The 22,232-nt window shown below is 36.0% G+C and overlaps 1 protein-coding gene across 1 annotated transcript; it reads right to left on the bottom strand.

The window, feature by feature from the left end:
* Positions 1 to 379: 379 nt before the first annotated feature.
* LOC135749779 (sialic acid-binding Ig-like lectin 13) lies at positions 380 to 20,918 on the bottom strand. Its single transcript, XM_073816170.1, has 8 exons — positions 20,873 to 20,918; positions 20,074 to 20,430; positions 19,548 to 19,886; positions 19,196 to 19,456; positions 5,176 to 5,466; positions 1,110 to 1,200; positions 988 to 1,006; positions 380 to 912 (listed from the first exon to the last, which is right to left on the bottom strand). The coding sequence occupies exons 1-8, from the start codon at positions 20,916 to 20,918 to the stop codon at positions 817 to 819; spliced, it is 1,500 nt and encodes a 499-aa protein (XP_073672271.1). The 3' UTR covers positions 380 to 816.
* Between the last annotated feature and the right edge of the window lie 1,314 nt (positions 20,919 to 22,232).

The following is a 22,232-nucleotide window of genomic DNA, read 5'->3' as shown; positions in this document are numbered from 1 at the left end:
TGTTGAAATTACACCAATGCTGCGCGACAGCTATATTTTGTATAAAAAGTAATATTGATAGTGGTCTCACATTAAATATTAAAATGAATTTTTAATATTTTTCTAGCACTTAATTCTGGTACATTACTAGTTATTATTTTTCAGTTAATATGTTTTTAAACTGTATTTTGTTGAAATGTAAAAGTCTGGGTGTGCGACAAGGAGCAAACACCTATAAGGAGATTAAAAAGTAAGGAAAAATAAAAAATAAAAGAAAGGTAATACATTTTAAGGTGTTTTTATTGTTATTTTGATAAAGAAAGTGGAATTTGTACAAAATTATATTTTTCAAAAAAATAAATAAATAAATAAATTCTGTAAATGTACAGAATATCAAATTAAAAAGTTTTTGTTGCTACTAATTGTTAGTACAACATTCAAAATCAGAAAGCATTTAAACAAACATGTTCTACATTTAAAGAAACTGTATCACAAATACTAAAAATTGTGTGCATAAATTCATTGCCACTGACATTTACAGTTCAAAAACATCTATTTGTTGCTGCCAGATCCCAGTGTGATAACAGATGAAGGGTATAGTCATTTTTTAGGTGTGGTCCTTTTAAGCATGTTAAGAGTGCTGGTATTTTTTGTCTTTTCCTGTTTTTTTGAACATCACATATTAATCACTTCTGCAATACATGTAAAAAATACTAACATCAAAGCAGCACTTGCATTAAAGTTGAGTAAGATTTATTTATTATTTATTAAAATTAATATTCTTTTTAATATACAGAGGGACAAATCTGATGAAATTACCAAATCTTTATTTGTTGTTTACTGTGTGTTGTCTTTCTTAAGATTCAAAGTCTCATATTCAGACACCGGAGCAGAGAGCTGAAGAGAAGCATATGCGCCTGCATCATTGTGAACCTGAAAACAAAAACAATCTCAAACATCATCATCACTTTCATTATTATCTACTATAGTAAAACATCACAAACTCACCTTCAGCTTGCTGCTCAATCTGGAAGAAAGTTAATCAAGTTATTAAAACCCAGCAGAACACGATATCACTAACTACTGTTAATTTTTATCTATATAAATGGATTGTTGTGTCAATAACTTACTGTTTAATTCTGTAAAGTCCAAATCCAACAGTCAGAGCATACAGGATAAGAATCAGTGTTATGATGATCAGGAAAATAATTATATGAATATCTAAAATCACACAACATGCACATGGAAGAGAAACATAAATAAATGTAAAGTAAAGCTTGTAAAGGGCATTTGTTCAGTTCTCATGAATGTCAGTCGATTTAAATAAAAATGCCTGCCAAATGCAAAATTCTAAATGTTAGTCAAATTAAAGCTTGACACAATTTACTTAACAACATTTACAACACACCAAAGTACTTACATGATTTAAAAGCACAATAAAATTTTTGCCAATAGAGGTCACTAAACAACAACAGCTGCCACACACAAGCCCACACACAGGCAAGCTTGCCATCTCTCTCAACTTTTAAATACTGCTTAAACATGAATGGATGTTTGCAATAAGTTTAGGGGCACGAGCCATGCGCTGTGGCTCAAGTGTGTCATCGAACCACTGTTTAGAAACAGTGAAATACTGTTTTACGATCCAACTACTACATAGTTTACAGTGTTAGCAATACATTTATACCACGGGTCTGTTGAATGCTGTATTCTGATTGGCTGAGAAATGTTCCGTGGGTATGCATTAATTTCTGAGAACCGCACACCTAACTTGTTAAATGTCTTTAAAATAGGCACCAGAGCAATGTTTGTGGTTACCGTGGAATAAGAGGAATAATTGACTCCGGTCCTTTGAATTATTTAAAAATAATGCACACCTGCGGTGTATTGCACCTTGGGTGTGCATTATTTTCTTATAATTCAATGGCCCGTCGTCAATTATTCCTTACTTAAGGTGCTTAGAAACATTCTTCAAGATTGGCTTAACAGGGACTTTAAAAAGTCATGAGATGTAGTCTTCACCTTTACTGTCGATAAGGGGTCTAGGAAATCATGATCATGGATGACGTAATGAAATAAAGTTTTATAAACTTTTACACAACAGTGCTGCTCTGATCGGCTGCTCATACGACGATCGGCCTGCACAGTGCCGGTTTCTATGGCAGCAAATGCAAAAGGCGAGGAAAATATGGACATGACACAATGGACAAGCGGCCCTTTGAACAGAAACAAATTCTCTAGATTCGAACATTGTTGATGTCATGGTTCTGCCATCTTGTCCTTTGTTTAATCTAGTCTTGTGGCAGAATCATGACAGACCCATGTTTTGTGTGGGTTCACGTGGTCTCAGTATTGGTTTACTAGACCACGTGTTCCCTGTGTCTTGTCTCTTTTACCCCGCTCCCTTGTTATCCTCCTCTTCATTGTTTAACTCCTGTCACCTGTTGCCCTCATTAGTTGTCCTCTATTTAAGATCCTTGTGTTTGTTGTCCTGGGCTTGTGCATTGTTTCTGTAATCCTGTGAGTACGCTGTCTTTAAGTCTAGTAGTGTTTATTGTAGTGGTGGGCAGAGCGAGGCTTCGTGAAACACTGAAACAGTTGAATCAATTGTGCCGTATGTTTCGAGGCTTCGAAACATCAATCCGAAACCGCCTCCACAGTGACACCTAGCGGTCGTTTGCATGTCTTTACATGAAGCAGCCTTGACAAGATTTTAGACGAGCGCTGACAAATTGTATCCCACATGTTGATTGATTGACACACAAGTGATAGAATGGGAGAGTGGATGGTGCTCTCGACTCTCATTCGTAGATCTTATGATCGAACCTGGGAAATGTATGTGCTACGTCATAATAATAAAATAGTTTTGTTGTTGTTTTAACATCTGTTTGACAACTACATGAGCTTTTAGGCTCACAATTGTCGATAACTATAGGCTATTCGGGTTTATTTAATGAAAAAAAATAGAATAGAAATATACCAAATAAATAATAAGAGATTCATAAAATATATCAAGCCATAATATGCCACATTGTTTACATATAAAGATCTTTATTCAAATATATAAATTGTCATGTGTTGATAAACTCAACCATCTACTTTTTTACATATAATTTCTCCAGCCTTTGAAAACATTCTCACACAAGGGACACTTGCTGGCATGCATTTTTTGTAAGTAGCCTAAGTGTTACATACCTATGAGGAAAATTTACATCTTTTCAGTAATTTATAGTATTTGATCTTGCCAAAAACGCATCTATGAGGTATTGTCAGTTTTGTTTCCTACCGTCAGTTTAAGATTCGAAGCAGATTCGACAGGTACGCCACCTTTCGAAATACTTGTGAAATGCACCGCTTGGTGTTTCGAATCACTTCATCACGTGACATGGGTGTTTCGAATCACATTTCGGAGCAGTGTTTCGAAACATTTACGCTTCGGGATCTCGACACAGTGTCGAAACGTCAGTTTCGCGGGAGCCATCCCTAGTTTATTGTATCCAGTCCAGTCTAGTTGTGTTTATTGTATCCAGTCTAGTTCATTGTTTAATGTTATCCTGTTTAGTGTAGTCTTGTACAGTTTAGTGTTCTTTATATTATCCTTATACTATCCTAGTTCATGTTGTTTTTGCCCCCTCGTGGGATTTATTTTCTGTTTTGAGTTATAAATAAAAGTATTTTGTTTGTACCTGCTGTCTGCGTATGGGTTCGTCCTACAAACCATAACAGTTGAAACGTTCCATGGGATAATGTAAGTAAAAATAAAAAATATATATAACACTGTGCTAATAATTTACAAAGAAGTTTAATGACACACAAGATCATCATTACTGAAACTCCAATCAGCACAGAGAAAAGACTGAAACCTGAAGAGAAATATATTAAAAACATTTATGTATCTAGAGCAGGGGTGTCAAACATGCGGCCCGCGGGCCGGATACGGCCCGCAAAGGTGTCCAATCCGGCCCGCGTGATGATTTATACAGTATTATTAAATATTAAATACATATTTTAAAAACCCTTTTAGGCGGGTGTCTAGTTCGTTTTTAATATGAGAGACTTGCGGAAAGCAGCAAAACGCGGAACATAGACTAAACACGGTGCCCAAAAAACTTGCCGTTTTATTGTTACCGCTCCGCTAAAGATCCACTGATTCCGGTGATCCACTTCGTGTTTTCCCGCCCGCTCCGCAGCATCTCTGTGTCCACTCTCTGCCTGGAGAGCGAAGACGACAGTTTCCGAAGTTCGTTGCATTAACAGGTAGATTCATTACATTATATCAGTTGTTAAACCGCAGAATTAGTAATTTGTAAGTATGTTTATGTATTTCTTCCGGTAATGATTTGCTGTCAGTGTTCTAAAAGTGCTAACAACTTAGCAAGCTAATAAAACCAAAATATCCACATTCTTATTTACGTTACAATGCTTGTCTAATCGATTTAATGTTCCCGATCAGATCTAAGTTAATATAAACACTAAATTTGCTGTTGTTGGCACACTTTGTAGACAAAAAATACAAAAAACACCAATGCCTTCACAAAATAACGACAGAGAACGGAAAGAGAGGCTTTTAGCAGCAGTTCAACATTGCAAATATGGATTCAAAGCTCCATCAAGCCAGCAGGTAAATCATATTGAATATTTAGCAGATTGTCACACTTTAATTCTTATTATATTTCCCATTATAATCACTTGTCTAAGTTGATGCTAGTAATTTAATACATAATATTTATAATACTTTATTAAAACCATAATAATAGTACCACCCCCCATAGTGCCATTTTTGGTTTGGGCCACTGCCCCATCTAGCATTTTCTAAATGACTGTTCTCATTACAAATATATTCCAAAGAAAAGTGAATGGTTTATAAATAATTTTGGCATCAAGGCAAAAGAAGTTAAATTAAAGCTTTTCAACCTATAAGGCCAGTGGGTTTTGTACAGATGTAAATTTGTGTGCATAATATACAGTATGAGTGTGACCTTATGAAATGTAGTTTTCACAGAGCTGTGTGTTTCTCTGGTTTTCTTGCTAAACAAACTAATAATTGGTTTGTTAAGTTAATTTTAACACAATTATCAGCACACTAAGGTTTAAAAAAATTATCCGGCCCGCACTTCATGGCGTTATTTACCATCCGGCCCTCAGCCTAAAATGAGTTTGACACCCCTGATCTAGAGGTTGAAACAGAGTACTTACTTGTCTCATGAGAACAGGGATAGAGTTGAATCTTTTCACTAGCAGTGCTGTGAGTGTTGATGGTGACACACTGCAGAGTGTCTGTGTGTGTAAGTGACTGATGGAGAGAAATGAAGCTCCTCAAGTCTGTGCTGTTCAATCGCTCCTCACTGATGGATGTGTTTGTAGAGTTACTGACAGGACGTCCAGATAGAAACCACTCCACTTTAGGAGAGGGATTCCCATGAGCCTCACACAAACACACAGTTATATCAGTTCTGTTACAACTGAAGAGAGAGATTTTGGGTGCATCTGAAAGTGAAAAAGTTTATGTTACTATTATCCTATTATCATTTGTTGTTTTGTGCTGTTGTGTTCTTTCGCTATAGCTGGTAAAATACAGTAAAATATACAGTTAATACTCACACTGAATGTCCAGCAACACTGATGTGTTTTGGGTACCATATTGGTTTTTGGCTTGACAGTAGTAGTGTCCTGTGTGTGTACGATCAGTCACATTGAAGGTGAGATTATATCCAGTCTGCAGCTCCTCCAGCTGTCCTCCGTTCTCTCTGTACCAGGTGTAGTTGAACACTGCTGGATTTCCATCACTGCTGCAGATCAAAGTCACTGAACTGCCCTCCAGTACAGAGTTAGATGGAAACACAAACACTGATGTGTTTTCAGGAGCATCTGATGAAAAAACAAATTGAGAAAATGTATTTTAAATCCATTTAATCCTAAAAAAGTTGAAATTGTAACAAACAAACAAAATAGACATTATAATGATTTAACTGGCTCGGATTGATTAAATCTTTATCTTGTATTAAATCTTTAGCAGCGCCTGCCATGAAGAGCCGTGACCGTGGATGGGACAGGATTTTGGGTGCACTATCACTTCTTGTGGACCGCCTCAACTCCACCGGTGAAACCGTCCCTGTTTTGCCGATTTCCGCATGTCTCCTACAAAAAAAAAAAACGAACTAGGCACTCGCGACTGCAGTGTACCATTTGGACTCCCATTAAGTGATTTATGCTAAGCTTGCAGGCTTCCCTAAAAGGGCTTTGGTGCATGTCAATGTCAAAATGTTGACCAATCAAATAAAAGAGTGCAGGAGATTCTGTTCATCAAATCCGATCACGAAAGTCACCCAATAAGATTACAGATTAGGAGTTTCATGTGTATGATTTCTCAAATTGCTTTTACGTTACTTTGATTGTTTTTGTGTTGCTGTCTGTTAACAGAAAATGTTTAATGATAAACAGTTGAATGATAAAATCCAGGTATGCAACTGCTTATCTTTTGGCGAATTCTGCCGTTTTAGATAAACAATTTAATTTACATGATTTGCTAAGCAATGAATTGTAATGAAATGTAATGAATTGCTATGTTATAATTTTTTAAGATAAAGTATGAATGTGTCTCTATTGTGGATTGAATCAAACTGCAAGGATTCATGAGAGGGCAGAACTGTTATCACAAGTAAAGAAATCATTTAGTAAATCCTATTAAAGTCCTCTAAAGCCATGACTGTTCTGTGATTAAATGCCATTTGTTCCCTTTTGTTTAGATATAATATAATTTTGATTTTGGACAGTTTACCCAGAAACAGATTTTTGTTTCCCTTGTGTCCGTAAAACCTGTTCACACTTTTGGTTACCTGGGTTTTCTAGTGGGGTTTCAGTTATTTATATTTCCTAGAAAATGAGGTAGAAAACGTAAAAAATGTAGAAAAGTGAGAGATCATCACACTCAGATTTGACTTATAAACACACAAAGCCTCAGGTGTTACTTTGTTTTATGTTATGGTTAGTTATTCGTAAATAGTTCAAATGCATACATTTTATAATAAATGTGACTTCTTTCATTCAAAGAGAATGCAAAAAAAAATGGCTTATAGAGAGCCAAACCTGTGAGCACTAGTTTATTTTGTGTGTATTTATTAATTTATAATTATTTTCTATGAATTGTACTTGCTACCTACAATGTGTTCTATGTAATTTTATTTTGTGATTTTATAAATGTGATTGTTTTTTAAGGTTGCCTTTTACACCTGGCTGGAGGACTGCCGATGAAAATTAGCACTTTTGAGCTAACCGGGGTACATTTACATTATGGTAATGTTGATAAATGTACACTGTACTCTTTTAAATAAATAAAAAAAATTGAAAAAATTTAAATTTAGAAGTTTAAGTACACACTAAACGGATTTGTTAAAAACGACACAATTAGGGCCCTATTTTAACGATCTAAGCGCATTGTCTAAAGCGCACAGCACAACGTCTAAATGGGCGTGTCCGAATCCACTTTTGCTAATTTAACGACGGGAAAAATGGTTTTTGCGCCGAGCGCATGGTCGAAAAGGGTAGGTCCTATTGTAATGGGAGTATTTTGGGCGTAACGTGCAGTAAACCAATGAGAGTCACACCTCTCATCCCCTTTAAAAGCCAGTTGCTCTGGCGCTATGTCTAATCCCTATTTAGATGACGGACTTTGTAAACTGAAAAACTAAGCGGAGGAAGAAGATCCCCAGTTTAAGATTAATGTTAAATAAATGTTGTTTTCCACTTGTATTGAAATTGTTATTTTTTTATTAAAACCTTTAAAACCATTTTTCTTTTAGTCATGGAAGTAAAAAAGCAGGCTTTTAATTGCTTTAAATGTATGGCTATCCAATATCACCAAAAAATAATTTACAAGTATGTAAGATAAGGTTTGTACTCTAAAAATACTTTATTTGTAACAAACAGGAGATAAAGAATTTACAAACGGCTCTCCTCACGTTTCAGCACTTTGGACAGCGTTTTTTTAAGCATTACTTAAAAATGTTTCTCATCTCACCATATCCACAGGTACAGAGTAATCATATACAATAAATCCGTGAGGTAGCATAAAAAAAAAAAACATTTAAAAACAGATGCATTTGTTCAAAGCAAAGCAAAGCATTTATTTACTTACCAGGTGAAGCAGCTCTTAGCGCCTTCTAACGTCTCATAATCTGTCTCATTTATGTCCAAGATACTCAATAATAATCTTTTACATTCAATCCTTTAATATTTCATATTTAAAAGCATTTTTGTGCTGCTGCGCATTCATGTACTTTGTGATAAGCAAACCCGCGTTGTCCTCCCGTTTATAGGCGCATTTTACTAATGCGCTCTTTAAATAACATAAAACACATTGCGCCATTGACTTTAGAGCAGGTTTTGTTGGTCAATGGCGTAGTCTATTTTAGTTGCCTCAAAATAGCAACGCGCCAACAATGCGCCTGAACACACCTCATTTTCAGACCAGAGCGCCCATGGGCGCAAAAGGGGGCGCAAATGCATTTGCTATTTAAACAACGCGGCGCTTAACGTGAAAATTAGGGTGGAAACTAGCGAAAGACACTTGCGTCGCGCATTGCGCTGCATTGCGCCGGGTGTAAGATAGAGCCCTTAGTGTTAATAATGAAAAACACATTTTATGTTGCTTTTAACAACTCATAATGTGTTAAATAGCATAGCACAAAAAATGTGTAAAAATTTTTTTAGAGTGTAGCATTTGTGTTTCTAAATTGCAAAAATAGTCTGTGCATCAGTATGGCCAGTATGCTATGTTGTGAACAGGGTGTGGTGGGTTACTCTGGGTGAGAAAGTCAATGGCCACTTTTTAGTCCTAGTCCACCCCTGACTTAAAGTGTGATTTCCTATTTATTCTATACATTAATGTACACAAAATGAGTTAACTTAAAGTTTGAAAGCAGCGTGTTTCTTTAACCTGACCAATCACAACATTTGCATAAATAGGTTAACACTTTATATTACGACCCGCAATGTACTGTGTAATTAAACAGAATTGACAACGTACCCATTTAAAACAACAAAGTACCTCTACAGCAGATGGGTATCCAGCTGGCGCTGAAGCAAAAGAAGATACATGTGTATGATGTGTACTGTGCAGGTGTAGAGTGCGCGCCTGTCTGCCTGCAGGAGGCTTTGGTGAAACGCGATCCTGAGGTGAAATCTCTTTACTGAGAAGGTTTAAACACTTACTAGTACGGCTGCGAGTAATGTGAGCAGGATCTAGACACTGGATAAGGTGACTGGTTTTGTTAATAGATGACTAACATGTTTTTAAACAATGTTTTTTTTTCAAGTAATGTCAGCATCAGGTTAGCTAGCACATAAGTTAGCCTAAAGTTAACAATAACTGGCTTAGAAAACTCAGTTTCTGTCAAGGCACAGTGAAGAAAACATTTACTGAAGGGTTTTATTTTTTTATATGTAATACAGAACAGCATTTGTGAGACTACATCAACTCAACATCCGAGCTATTGGTGGACAAGAAGACCAACAGAGGAAGACAAGCCGCAAAACGTCATGACTTTTTATTTGAAATAAATGTTAATAAGTGTTGACTTAAATGTAGTGTTGTAAAGGTGTTTTGAAATAAGTTGTTTTTAAAATAAAAATCATAATATTGTGTATGTTTATGATATTTACCCTATAGCTACATTTATAACAAGAGGTGAACAAAGTGCCAATTTAATTAACAGCCCGCACATATAATAGTTACCCGGTAAATACACAGAACAAGGGGGTAACAAGCGCCACTTTAATTTACAACCTGCAAATATAATAGTTACCTGGTAACTACTATATACATCTACAGATCAAAGAGGTACAATTTTCCATATTCTTACTCGCTTATTACCCCAAACTTACCATATTATTCCCTTATACTTACCAGTACGTACTGTAAAGGTACTCTGTTGTTACAAATAGGTACGCTGTAAATTCTGTGTATTCTACACAGTACATTGCGGGTCGTATAATGTATAACTTACATGTATAACTTACAGTTTTCTTATTTTCGTGCAAAGTCTTCCCAACCCTTGTGTGCCAAATCTATTTATATTCGGTTTACATTAACTCAAGCACATGGGTCATTCTACAGAAAAGGTTGAATTCGGGTGATGGAAATTTGCTTAAATGAACTCCTTTCAACGTACCCAAAACTTCTTTAATAGCATTAATTAACTTGTCAAATCTATGAATCCGCAAAACGGCGAGCTTAATCTATTTTTAAATTTTTAATACATTTTAATAAAGAATCCAGGAGTCATTTATTTGTCATTGGTGTTACCTGTGATTTAAACAACATTAATGTTGATACTAAATATTTTTTCTCATTACAGTTTGTGTATTAGTTGAGTAGAGGAATGATAACAGCAAGAAAAATAATTGATTATTAATATTTGTTTAATTAAATTCTTCTTCTTTACCCAGCATTGTATGAAATTATTTGATTCTCAGTTTGACTTTTTTTCTTTAAAACCAACAAAAACAAAAATATTCAACCAAAAAGGCTTACAACAATATCTTACATCCCATATCAACAACAAAATATTACTAGAAAGTACATGAAAATACGAGCCTGAGTACGTCAGACTTTGTACTTCCGCTAAATTTTATTACGCTACTGTACTCAGTCTGAGATACCTCCCATTCTAACCGTTTTCCTCAGGCAACGAGACGGCTGTCAAATCAACGAACAGATGGCAGGCTGAGAGCCGTGACGTAGACGCTAAGCGCCGAATGTATGGTTGTAGTTTGTAGTGGACATGGAGGCACAGAAAGCTATTTGCTCTGTTGTGGAGAACCGGCACTTGCCAACTTAAGCCCGAACAAGCACCGTGTTTGTTAAACATTTTGAATGGAGATGATGTTGTTGCCCTACTCCCGACAAGTTTTGGTAAACGTTTATTTTATCAACTATTACCGATTGTCATCGAGAAACTGTGTGCAGCACAGCTTGACGTGCACAACGATCGAGAAATCATGGAAGGGAATTTAATTGTTCACAGTTAATGGTGGAGGACGCGTGGGCAAACATTCTTGGGTGACGTTCCTGATTAATCAGAAAATATGGTATGAAGATTTAATTTACATGTGGTTATGGCTGTCTGGTGGAAGAGATTGTGCGGAGAGAGGGGCGTTCCTCCACTAAGACGTGAGTGGAAAGACACAGTAAAAATAGTTCAACTAGCTCTGGCCCGATTTACTTTACGTAATCTGCAAATGTCGTTCATAGTCATGTTAACTCCGATATTTCGCTCGATGGGTTTGTTTTCACATCATACGTGTATTTTACATCAGATATTTGATGCGGCTGAGCCGACCCTTAACGTACATCATATCCAAACGTTATGTGATTGGCTTACGTTTAGACCAATGATTTTAGCCCCTCCCACGAGAAGGAAAACGATTGTGAATTATGCCCAGCAAGACTCTGTCTATGAAGCGAAGCAAAATAGCAGAGGATGGTATTACCAGGCTAAAAAAAAACATTCATAACACCAAAACTTGGTTTAACACCAATGACACAATGTAACACCAATGACACAATGTAACACCAATGACAAAATAAGAATATAATAATAGATAATTAATATGATAAACTTTCATAAAATTTTCCATATTGTTTTGTTTTTATGCTTTTTTGTTGGTCAGTTAAAGGATTAGTGCTTAGGAAGTACTCATTAGAGAAGTAACACTAATGACGGTAACACCAATGATGGTAACACCAATGACAATTTACAGATTTTTTTATATTTTAACAAAATGGCTGCCATTAGAGATGTAACAATCACAAACGTATTCAGTATAATGTATTTTTATGTAAAAATCTTAACACTCCCAGCTATAAAAAAAGAGTAACACTAATGACATCCAAAAATCTTATCTCAAAATTCTTAGATATATCATGATATTTTAGACAAATAAGGTAAGACATCTCAAAAACCTTTTGCCTTCATCTACTGCACTTCTTTCACTGACCTCTTGACCCATGAACAACTTCAAAGAGCTAATGCATTGTTTCAAAATAAAAGTGCTTTGGGTAGGGTAACACCAATGACATAAATTTGGGGGACAAATATTTATTTGATATTATTCATATTAATAGTGTATTTTTACCATTTCAGTGTTGTAGTAAATTCATACAGGGTTAAAGTTAAATGTAAATTAGATTTGTTTTATAAAAAACATGGTTTTAAATAATAGGTACACAGTTCAACTTCCATGTATGATTTAAAGGAACAGGGCAATTTTCAGGACCAGACATTTAAAAAAAACTTTAAAAAAGAAAAAAAGAAAAATAAATAAATAAATAAACTCATAAATAATAATTTTAAGGACAGTCTATATTTATTAAATATATTTCATTATGGGATTATTGGGTCAAATTAAATGATTAAGGGGTTTGCAAAAGCAAGGGACAAGCATTTCCACCTTTTTTGTAGAATGACCCAAACGGTTGATTTGTCACTTTATGGTAAAAGTAGAAAAGCTATGCTAATGTTTTCAGATCATCCATTTCTGCAGTCAGAATGTATTATTTGCTGAGCAGCTATACATCCGCTATGCAGATGACACCCAGATATACTTAGCACTGTCACTCAATGACAGCCCCGTTGACTTTCTATGTAAATGCATTGATGAAATTAACAGTTGGATGCATCAAAACTTCCTCAAATTAAACAAATAATAACTAAATGAGAATAAATAAAATTCTGACCAGAACCAAAAAATCTGAGCACATTACTTCAGTCCGCAGGTCCTTACACTGGCTTCCTGTTACATTTAGAATAGATGTTAAAGTATTGTTACTCGTTTATAAATTATTTCATGGCTTAGGACCCAACTACATGTCAGATATGCTAATTGAACATAAACCTAACAGATTACTCTGATCATTAAGATCAGGGCTGCGTTCTCCGATAACGTTGTCTTTTAGCGCGCTACGAAGACTCTTAAGGCAAACCTTAACTACAGGTATACCTTTCCTACGTGTGTTCTCCGAACTATAGACCGTTTCAGCAGTAACAACATAAACAAGCGGCTGTCGCGGTCCGCATGTAACTTCCGGTAAACTCCGCTAAGAATAAATAATAACAAAGTTCTTTAAACGTAGTTTATTTATATAACAAGCAAAAAAAAACAACACATAGATTACCTAGGAAACCAAAACATTTGTTATTTTCGACGAGGCATTTGTTCAAGAGATCAGTTTAGTAACTAGTCAGACCATTAAAAAAACGAAACCGGAAGTAAGGTTCGGATCCAGACGTGTATCACGTGCGTCCGATGAAACCGTCTATACCTTAGGATGTTGCTTAAGGTAAACCTTCTTAAGTTCAACCTTAGCGGGTGCTGTCCATGGTGGAGGTGCTGAATAGGTTGATATTGATCGCTCGACAATCAATTATTCACTTCATGTAATAGGTTTCGCTGCGTTGTGAGATAGAGGTGTTATTTATTAAAGAAACATTTTAGAAATAGTTCAAGTTAGATTTATTAGGAATAAATCTAACTGGTAACCTATCTGGTAAAAAATATTTCAAATTGCAAACAACTAAATTCAACCTTCTATATTTTATATCAAACCCGTGCAAAACCCGCAACTTTATTTCCAAACGTATCGGGCCCTATTTTAACGATCTAAGCGCATTGTCTAAAGCGCACAGCGCAACATCTAAATGGGCGTGTCCGAATCCACTTTTGCTAATTTAACGACGGGAAAAATGGATTTTGCGCCGAGCGCATGGTCGAAAAGGGTAGGTCCTATTGTAATGGGAGTATTTTGGGCGTAACGTGCAATAAACCAATGAGAGTCTCTGCTCTCATCCCCTTTAAAAGCTAGTTGCGCTGGCGTTATGTCTAATCCCTATTTAGATGACGGACTTTGTAAACTGAAAAAATAAGCGGAGGAAGAAGATCCCCAGTTTAAGATTAATGTTAAATAATTGTGTTGTTTTTCACTTGTATTGAAATTATTTTTTTATCAAAACCTTTAAAACCCGTTTTCTTTTAGTCATGGAAGTAAAAAGCAGGCTTGTAATTGCTTTTAATGTATGGCTATCCAATATCATCAAAAAATTATTTACAAGCATGTAAGATAAGGTTTGTACTCTAAAAATACTTTATTTGTAATAAACAGGAGATAAAGAATTTACAAACGGCTCTCCTCACGTTTCAGCACTTTGGACAGCGTTTTTTTTTAGCAAAGAGTTTTTTTAAGCATTACTTAAAAATGTTTCTCATCTCACCATATCCACAGGTACAGAGTCATCATAGACAATAAATCCGTGAGGTAGCATTAAAAAAAAAAACATTTAAAAACAGACGCATTTGTTTAAAGCAAAGCATTTATTTACTTAGCAGGCTGCAGGTGAAGCAGCTCTTTGCGCCTTCTAACGTCTCATAATCTGTCCTCATTTATGTCCAAGAGATTCAATAATAATCTTTTACATTCAATCCTTTAATCTTTCATATTTAAAAGCATTTTTGTGCTGCTGCGCATTATGTACCTTGTGATAAGCAAACCCGCGTTGTCCTCCCGTGTTTAGGCGCATTTTACTAATGCGCTCTTTAAATAACATAAAACACATTGCGCCATTGACTTTAGACTTTAGACCAGGTTTTTGTTGGTCAATGGCGTAGTCTATTTTAGTTGCCTCAAAATAGCAACGCGCCAACAATGCGCCTGAACACACCTCGTTTTCAGACCAGAACGCCCATGGGCGCAAAAGGGGGCGCAAATGCAATTGCTATTTAAACAACGCGGCGCTAAACGTGAAAATTAGGGTGGAAACTAGCGAAAGACACTTGCGTCGCGCATTGCGCTGCATTGCGCCGGGTGTAAGATAGAGCCCATCATGTTTAAACTTCTCCAATTCATCCACTATGCCTTGAAAGGATCATTTATATTAGGGGTTCCCAATAAGTGCGTTGCACAGGGGAAGGTGGGTCGTGCAAGTACTTGGCTGTGCATTACACTTAAAATATAAAGTACAAACTGCTGTTGTTCATTAGTTCACGCGTTTATTGTGCTTGGACACTGGATGTGCAAGCAGCGTGGTTACAATGCGGATAAAGCTTAATGGACGCATTTCTGGAGCCTGTCTGTCTAAATATAACATATAAAATATTATATAATAGCCTATATAAATATATAGTTTGACTGCTGTAGATTTTAGCTTTGATTAGTTTTAATGTGGAAATTGTGTTGACCTTAGGAGACTATACAAGCAGTAATCAAGTGCGCAGTTTATTTTGAATGTTTCTAAAGAATATGGCATGCAGTTGCCTCAAAGTTATAAAACATTAAAAAACTTTGATGCAAAGTCGAATTAACATTAATAATCATAATTAGTTTTCTTTTTTGTAATTTTTCCCGATTTATTTATGCAGCTAAAATACTAGCCGGTAGACTAAGATTTAACGGATATGAAATGCACAAATGAAATAGTAGGATTCGCTGTATAGCTGCCAGTTTCACCAACTCCATCACCAAAAATATATATTTTAAATAGTTTCTTAATCCTGTAGCATTTAATAGTTTGCAGCTGATGACGTCCCTTTGGAAAACATAATTAAAAATCTAACAACCATCAATGTAATGATGTCTAATTATGTAAATGTTTTATTCTTTAAATATAAAAATATTTGCCTAATTAAACACAGAGTGTATTGCAACTTTTTTTTTTTACAAATATTTAGTCGTATTACATAGACTGCAATGTAAGCTTTTATGAAAGTGATGGCCCCTAGTGGAGTCATGTTGGATAAGGTATAGCTAAGAGTGCTCCAGACCAACCTTCCGAACGTATGACTTACAGAAGGTATACATAACTAAGAACGTTTCGGCAAACACGTATTAGCGATAAGGTACAGCTTAAGGTACAACTTAAGAACGACGTAGCGTTAAGGTAGTTTCGGAGAACGCAGCCCAGGTCAGTTAGAAATACCAAGGGTTCATTCAAAACAAGGTGCATCAGCATTTATCTATTATGCCACCTGTAGCTGGAATCAGCTTCCAGAAGAGATCAGATGTGCAGTAGACACTTTTAAATCTAGATTAAAACACATCTGTTTAACTTTGCATTTACTGAATGAGCACTGTGCTGCTTCACACTTACTTCACTTTTAACTACAGTAATTTTAATTAATTTCTGTTTTATTCTTTTTTTACACATTTAAACTTTTTTTATTAAATCACATTTATTTTCTTTTAATTGTTATTTTAAATTCTCATGTATATTTGTTTTATTGTGTGTCGCTTCATACACAGAGGTCATTCAAAGTGCTTAACTGTACATAGAGATGAGGAAACGATATATGAGAGAAAATATGTAAAAATAAATGTGCTATACAAATAAACTTGCCTTGCCTTAATCGCTATCTTGACAGTAACTGAATCCTGTGCTCCATTCTCTCTGATTCATTCTTTCAAATTTAGTGCATCACTATGTACTGTATTTATTTTATGGTCAGCAACACGTTCAAAGTGATTTGTAGAGATATGAAATACTACAGATTTAAGAAAGCAGTCCTATTTAAAGGATCAGTTCATCCACAAATTAAAATTCAGATATTTACTCACTCATATGTTGTTCAAAATCTGTTTAATGTAACTACTGTAACAAGTAAACAAATTGAATGAAATGTTTGATTTCATAGAACTGCTGTCTTGGCACAGAATTTATATTTTGTCATACAGCTGAAGTTAAGATTTCATGGCCATGTTCACAATTTTAAAACTTTATGAAAGAATGACGGATGCTAAGTTACAATTCTCACTTATATTTCCAATAATTTCTACGTTTTGTGTTTCACAGAGTAAATAAAATCATAAGCATTTAGTCAACACTTGTCATACACTGCACAGCTAGATCATTATTGATATTATTAATATGTTCTTATGTTTTATACCACAGGGATGCTGAATGCTTTATTCTGATTGGTTGAGAAATGTTCAGGTGTTGATTATTTTTCAGTAAAATGTACACCTAACCTATCAAATGTCTTAAAATAACCACCAGAGCAATGTTTGTGGTGACCATGGTATAAGCAGAATAACTGACTGCGATCCTTTGAATTATTTGAAAATAACGCTGATCAACTCCTGCCGCATTACCACCTTGGGTTCCAAATAATTCAAAAGCACCTTGTCAATTATTCCTTACATTATTGATGATGATGATATTGATGTGTGAATAATGTCTAACCAAACTATGATGTAACAGACATAGCAAAACTTCAGGGGCGGTTTCACGGACAGGGCTTAAGGCTACTCCCAGACTAAAATGCATGCTTGAATTGTCTGAACTGAAAACACCTTGCACTGACATCTTTAAAAATATCACAGCAGTGATGTTTTTTTTTTTTTTTTTTGTAAATTTATTAATAAAAACAATTTAAATGTCCTAATCTTATATTTTCTCCTCTAGACTGTTTAGGATTTGCTGAAAGAGTCGGAAAGAAAGTAAAACATTTAAATAAACACAAGGCTCAAAATTGCAGCTCTTTTGGTTACATACTGTATGCTCCTGAAATTTAGTCTGTGTGAGAGAAGATGGAAAATGACAAATAATGTGACTCTTGGAGTTGGTGATGGTGATCATATAGCGAATGTGGATTCACCAACCAAAAAGAAGGCCTACATTTTTTTGAGGAACTTTGTGTGGCTCTGCTATAAAAAATGGCTCAATGCACTGCATTCACTGTAAGCATGTGGGACAGAGGTTGAAGTTAACACACCATTTCCCATGGGTGCCAGCCGAATCTCAATATCAAGGATACTTCCTTAGCAGGACTAGTCCTTACAAGTCACTTCCTTCAGAGGCTAGGCGAGGCTCCTCTTAAGCATTCGGAGAACACGTTAAATGGAACAGGCTAGCAAGTGCACGTCATTACGTCATTGCATGATTGAAAGGTGTGCTTTCGGTGCTGCGCGCATAGGATTGTGGGTGATTTCAGCGCGTGAAGAGCGCAAAGGATACACATATGAATCCTTTCCTGTATATGGAATATTTCTCGAATGAAGGACTCAGTCCTTGGCTGAAATTTTGAGGATCCTCGACATTTAGACAGTCCTTCGACGGAGGTCGATGACGTAGCATCCTTAAAATTCTGGCTTCCGAGGATCCTCTTTGAAATGGCTTCTGTATGGTGTAGCTCCGTTGTAGCACAACTATGCTCGACCCAAAGCTGGTCAAATTGTCAGGGAGGGCATTATACGATGATGGACAGATAATCAACAGAAACTTAATCAAGAACGTCACCAAAAAGCGCTTGTTGAATCGGTTAACAACAAAGACTGCTGCCACTTGAGAATTGAGATGTGAAGATTCTGCCATCGAGTCTGTTCTAGAAGATATCGATAGCGCATTGATTTTGAAAGAGGAACAGAGAAACACGATCAAGGAATTTGTTGATCAGAAAGATGTTTTAGCCATCCCTTCTACAGGATTCTGCAAACATTTAATTTATCACCTGGCTCTGATGGTGGCTAAGATGATGGGACACAATGAAAACCCAGTGGTCATTGTTGTTTCACCTGATCGCACTCATGGAGGACCAAGTGAAAGAAGCAACTGAAATGGGCATCACGCCGGCCGTAGCAACTCGGCAAGCACAACAACATGGATATAACTAGCGGTCGTTCCCAGCTCCTTTTCGGAAGCCCATGGATGATGTTTATTACGAATGGTAAGAGATAGTCAGACTGTATGACTAAGTAAATAACTCACAATGTCAGGATATGAATGAAATGCTGTAAACATAGTAGGTGTCGATGTACATTTGCTAACTTAGACTTAATACAATCATAATGTTAGTCTCTGTTAACGTTGTACTGTAGCAAAATAACTAGCAGTTCAGGTCAGGCTGCAAAAGGACAGACGCCATTTGAACATACGTCACACACTCGGTTGCTCTGATTGGTTGTAGGTTTATCCAACTGAGTGCGGAGACATTTTTTGCCCTGGTTCGGTTGAAACACACCCCATAATCACAGCCCAATGGAGCGGTATCAGACTCAAATTCTGACTAGAATTCTGAGTGTGACAACGTCAGACTACATTTGCCACTTCAGTTTACTTCACTTTTGCAATAATCCTTCTGTCATGTCTCCTCAACCCCAAATATAAATCAACACAGCTGCATAATTTATTCATGCTGGAGAATAGAAGTAAAATAGACAGTTAATACTCACACTGAATGTCCAGCCACACTGATGTGTTTTGAGTGCCATGTCGGTTTCTGGCTTGACAGTAGTAGCGTCCTGTGTGTGTACGATCAGTCACATTCAAGGTGAGATTACATCCAGTCTGCAGCTCCTCCAGCTGTCCTCCATTCTCTCTGTACCAGATGAGCACTGCTGGATTGGCATCACTGCTGCAGATCAAAGTCACTGAACTGCCCTCCAGTACAGAGTTAGATGGAAACACAGACACTGATGTATTTTTAGGAGCATCTGAGGAGAAAATAAATTAATGCATCGTTATGTATAATCTAATGTAATTTACAATCATATGGTCAATATAATAAAATTTATTTACTCTTACACTGAACACGTAATGTGATGTTGTTCTGTGCTGTGGTGTTCCTCTGCTGTAGCTGGTAGGTTATAGTGCAGATGAAAGTGACTCCATGTTGAAGGTGAGTAGCAGTGAAGTTCAGATCAGAGATGATCTCAGTTTGATTCTGTTGATCCAGCTGTAGTCTGCTGCTCTCATTGAGGTGGAGTCTGTCAGTGGAGCTCCATGTGAGAGTTGGTGGAGAAGAGGAGCAGAGAGTCTTAGCAGAGCAGCGCAGATACATAGAGCTCCCCTCTAACACCTCCTCCTGAACCTCAACCTCCATCTGATCCTTAAACATCTGCACTGTGGGTTTGGGGGGAGAGTCTGAAATGCACACAAATATATTTGCGGTGTTATCAGAAGGTCAGGAAGAAACTTTTGTTCTCTTATATTTTCATTTATAACTCCAGCTAATCATTCTGTATTTTTTTACAGACAAAAACAGATTTTATTGCACTGTACGTGTTTGCAGTTTGTAATTAACAAAATGATTTTCAGTCATGTTACTCACCGATCACATCTATAAAAACAGATTTGTGTGTATAGGTCCATTTAAGTCCATCCTCAATCCTGAAGAAAAATCTGCCTTTGTGATTTGAAGTAGCGTCATAAAAAATAGTAGTACAGTCCTTGTCTTTTAATTTTCCAGTTATGTTTCCTTTAAAAGGTAGATTGGAGCTACCGGACCTAAACACAATATTGTTGTCGTCTTTAGTATCAGTTTTATACCACACTCCTGCAGCACTGTCAGTGAGATCTTTGTCATATTTGTTTTCAATAGTAAATGTGCAGTTTATGGTCACACAGGATCCACTCAGAGCTTCAATCTTATCTGGCAGATTGATGGGCCAATTTTGACACCAAACACCTACAATACAAACATGATGGTTGTTTATTATTTGAGCTTTTTAAGGCATTTTTTATTTCATTATTTCTTTATACACACACCCCCACGCACACAATGTTACAACACAATATATTTTTTAAATAAATACATATTATATAGATTTACTGAACATTCAGCTGCAGTACAGGATCATTTTTAAAGATTAAACAAAGCATTAAAATTGAGGTCTACATCACATAAAATAATAAGGTGCGTTTTTATTTGATCTATTGTAATTAATATAGTTGTAATTTTGTTTATTGTAAAGTTTGAATATGTGTAAACACCAAACATACATTTAGCACTTGAATTCACATTTTCATTCTTGTCACTCCCATGTTTTTACAGTTAGCCTCACACTAAACTTTTATACTTTTGTTGGTAAAACCAAACACATTTTTTGAAAAGTTTTAGAAAAACAAACCTTGTAAACAACAAATGAAAATAATGATTTGTTGTTTCATCTTCATCTTTTCATTAAAATAAGATCAGTCCTCTGGGGAAACACACACCTAAATGAACTCATGAAATCATATATTAAACCCCATAATGTAACTCACGTATACAAATCAAACATATATTTACTTATAGCATTACACAAGCATCAAACAGGTCAAGAATGTTAAAGATCACCAGCACTTTTACATTTTCTTCTTTTTAAGAAAGAGAAGAGTTTTAGATTATCTTACCAGAAATGGGATAATGGTGTAACCAGTGTAAAATCTTTGTTGGAAGCAGTTTGTTAAAATGTCTCAATCATGGATCCTGTCGATTCTGTACTGAACCAACTGCTGATGATTTGAGACTTAAGTGAAATTGTGCTGTATGAAGACAATAAACTGACTGATATCAGATGAACTATTCCAGTACTTCCTGTATCAACATCATCACACATTCTGTTCAAAGGCAGAGCAAAACTCAGACTGTCAGCAACTATGAGGGGTGTGTAAACCAAAGCTTTTAAACGCAGATAAAATAACTTTATTTGGATTTGTGTTTATGGCAAACTAAATGTGTTTATGGCAGTTGCAGGTGCCTTTTTGTGAATGATTTTCTATGGGCAGCAAGTGTTTTGCGAACCGTTTATGCACGCGAACGCCTTGCATTTTTTGCCACCTGCCGCAGCACACATTTTTGAAGGAGTGCTGGGAGTGGAAAAGTGCCCGACGTAATTTGCGTCTTTCCATTGTGCAATCGAATAAGGGGAGAGGCGGGTCTTCTGTTGTAGTGAGGGAAGTTTACATTTGTTTGGAACAACCAGACTGCACTCATTCACTGTCTCCTGTGTTTTTGTGCACCTTTTACCCTCGATCAAGGTAAGAGCAAGCGCCCTCTTTTTAAAGTTCCTGCTAAAATGACAGTTAACAACAAAGGAGCTGTTTGATTGACAGGAAAGCTGCCTCGGTGGTTGCCTAGCAATATAAAAAGGCAGGACGTACTGCTCTTTTTAAAGTGACCAAAGTCTTAAATACCTTTTAACATTATCAAAATACAATTTGCATAAACAAGTTGACAGTAAAATTCATGTAGGCTACATCTCTTGGCTGACTACATAAACAATGAATTAAAAGTGTTTGTCTAGTTTTTTGTTTATCTTTTCAGTTAATCGTATACACATCTGCACAACATTTATTATATTGACTCTATTTTATTTATGCCTTACTAAACTGTATGCTTTTCCTACAGCTAAATATATGATATGATCTGTAGTGATATAACAGCTGACATCCCTAAGTTTTCTTAATTTGGGTGGTTAAGGGGTTTAATTCTAGCTAAATTAAGTA

This window comes from Paramisgurnus dabryanus, chromosome 1 (assembly GCF_030506205.2).
Source record: "Paramisgurnus dabryanus chromosome 1, PD_genome_1.1, whole genome shotgun sequence".
In the NCBI taxonomy this organism is placed as follows: Eukaryota; Metazoa; Chordata; class Actinopteri; order Cypriniformes; family Cobitidae; genus Paramisgurnus; species Paramisgurnus dabryanus.
Note: the sequence above shows the minus strand (reverse complement) of the source record. Positions and strands in the feature narration are given on the sequence as shown.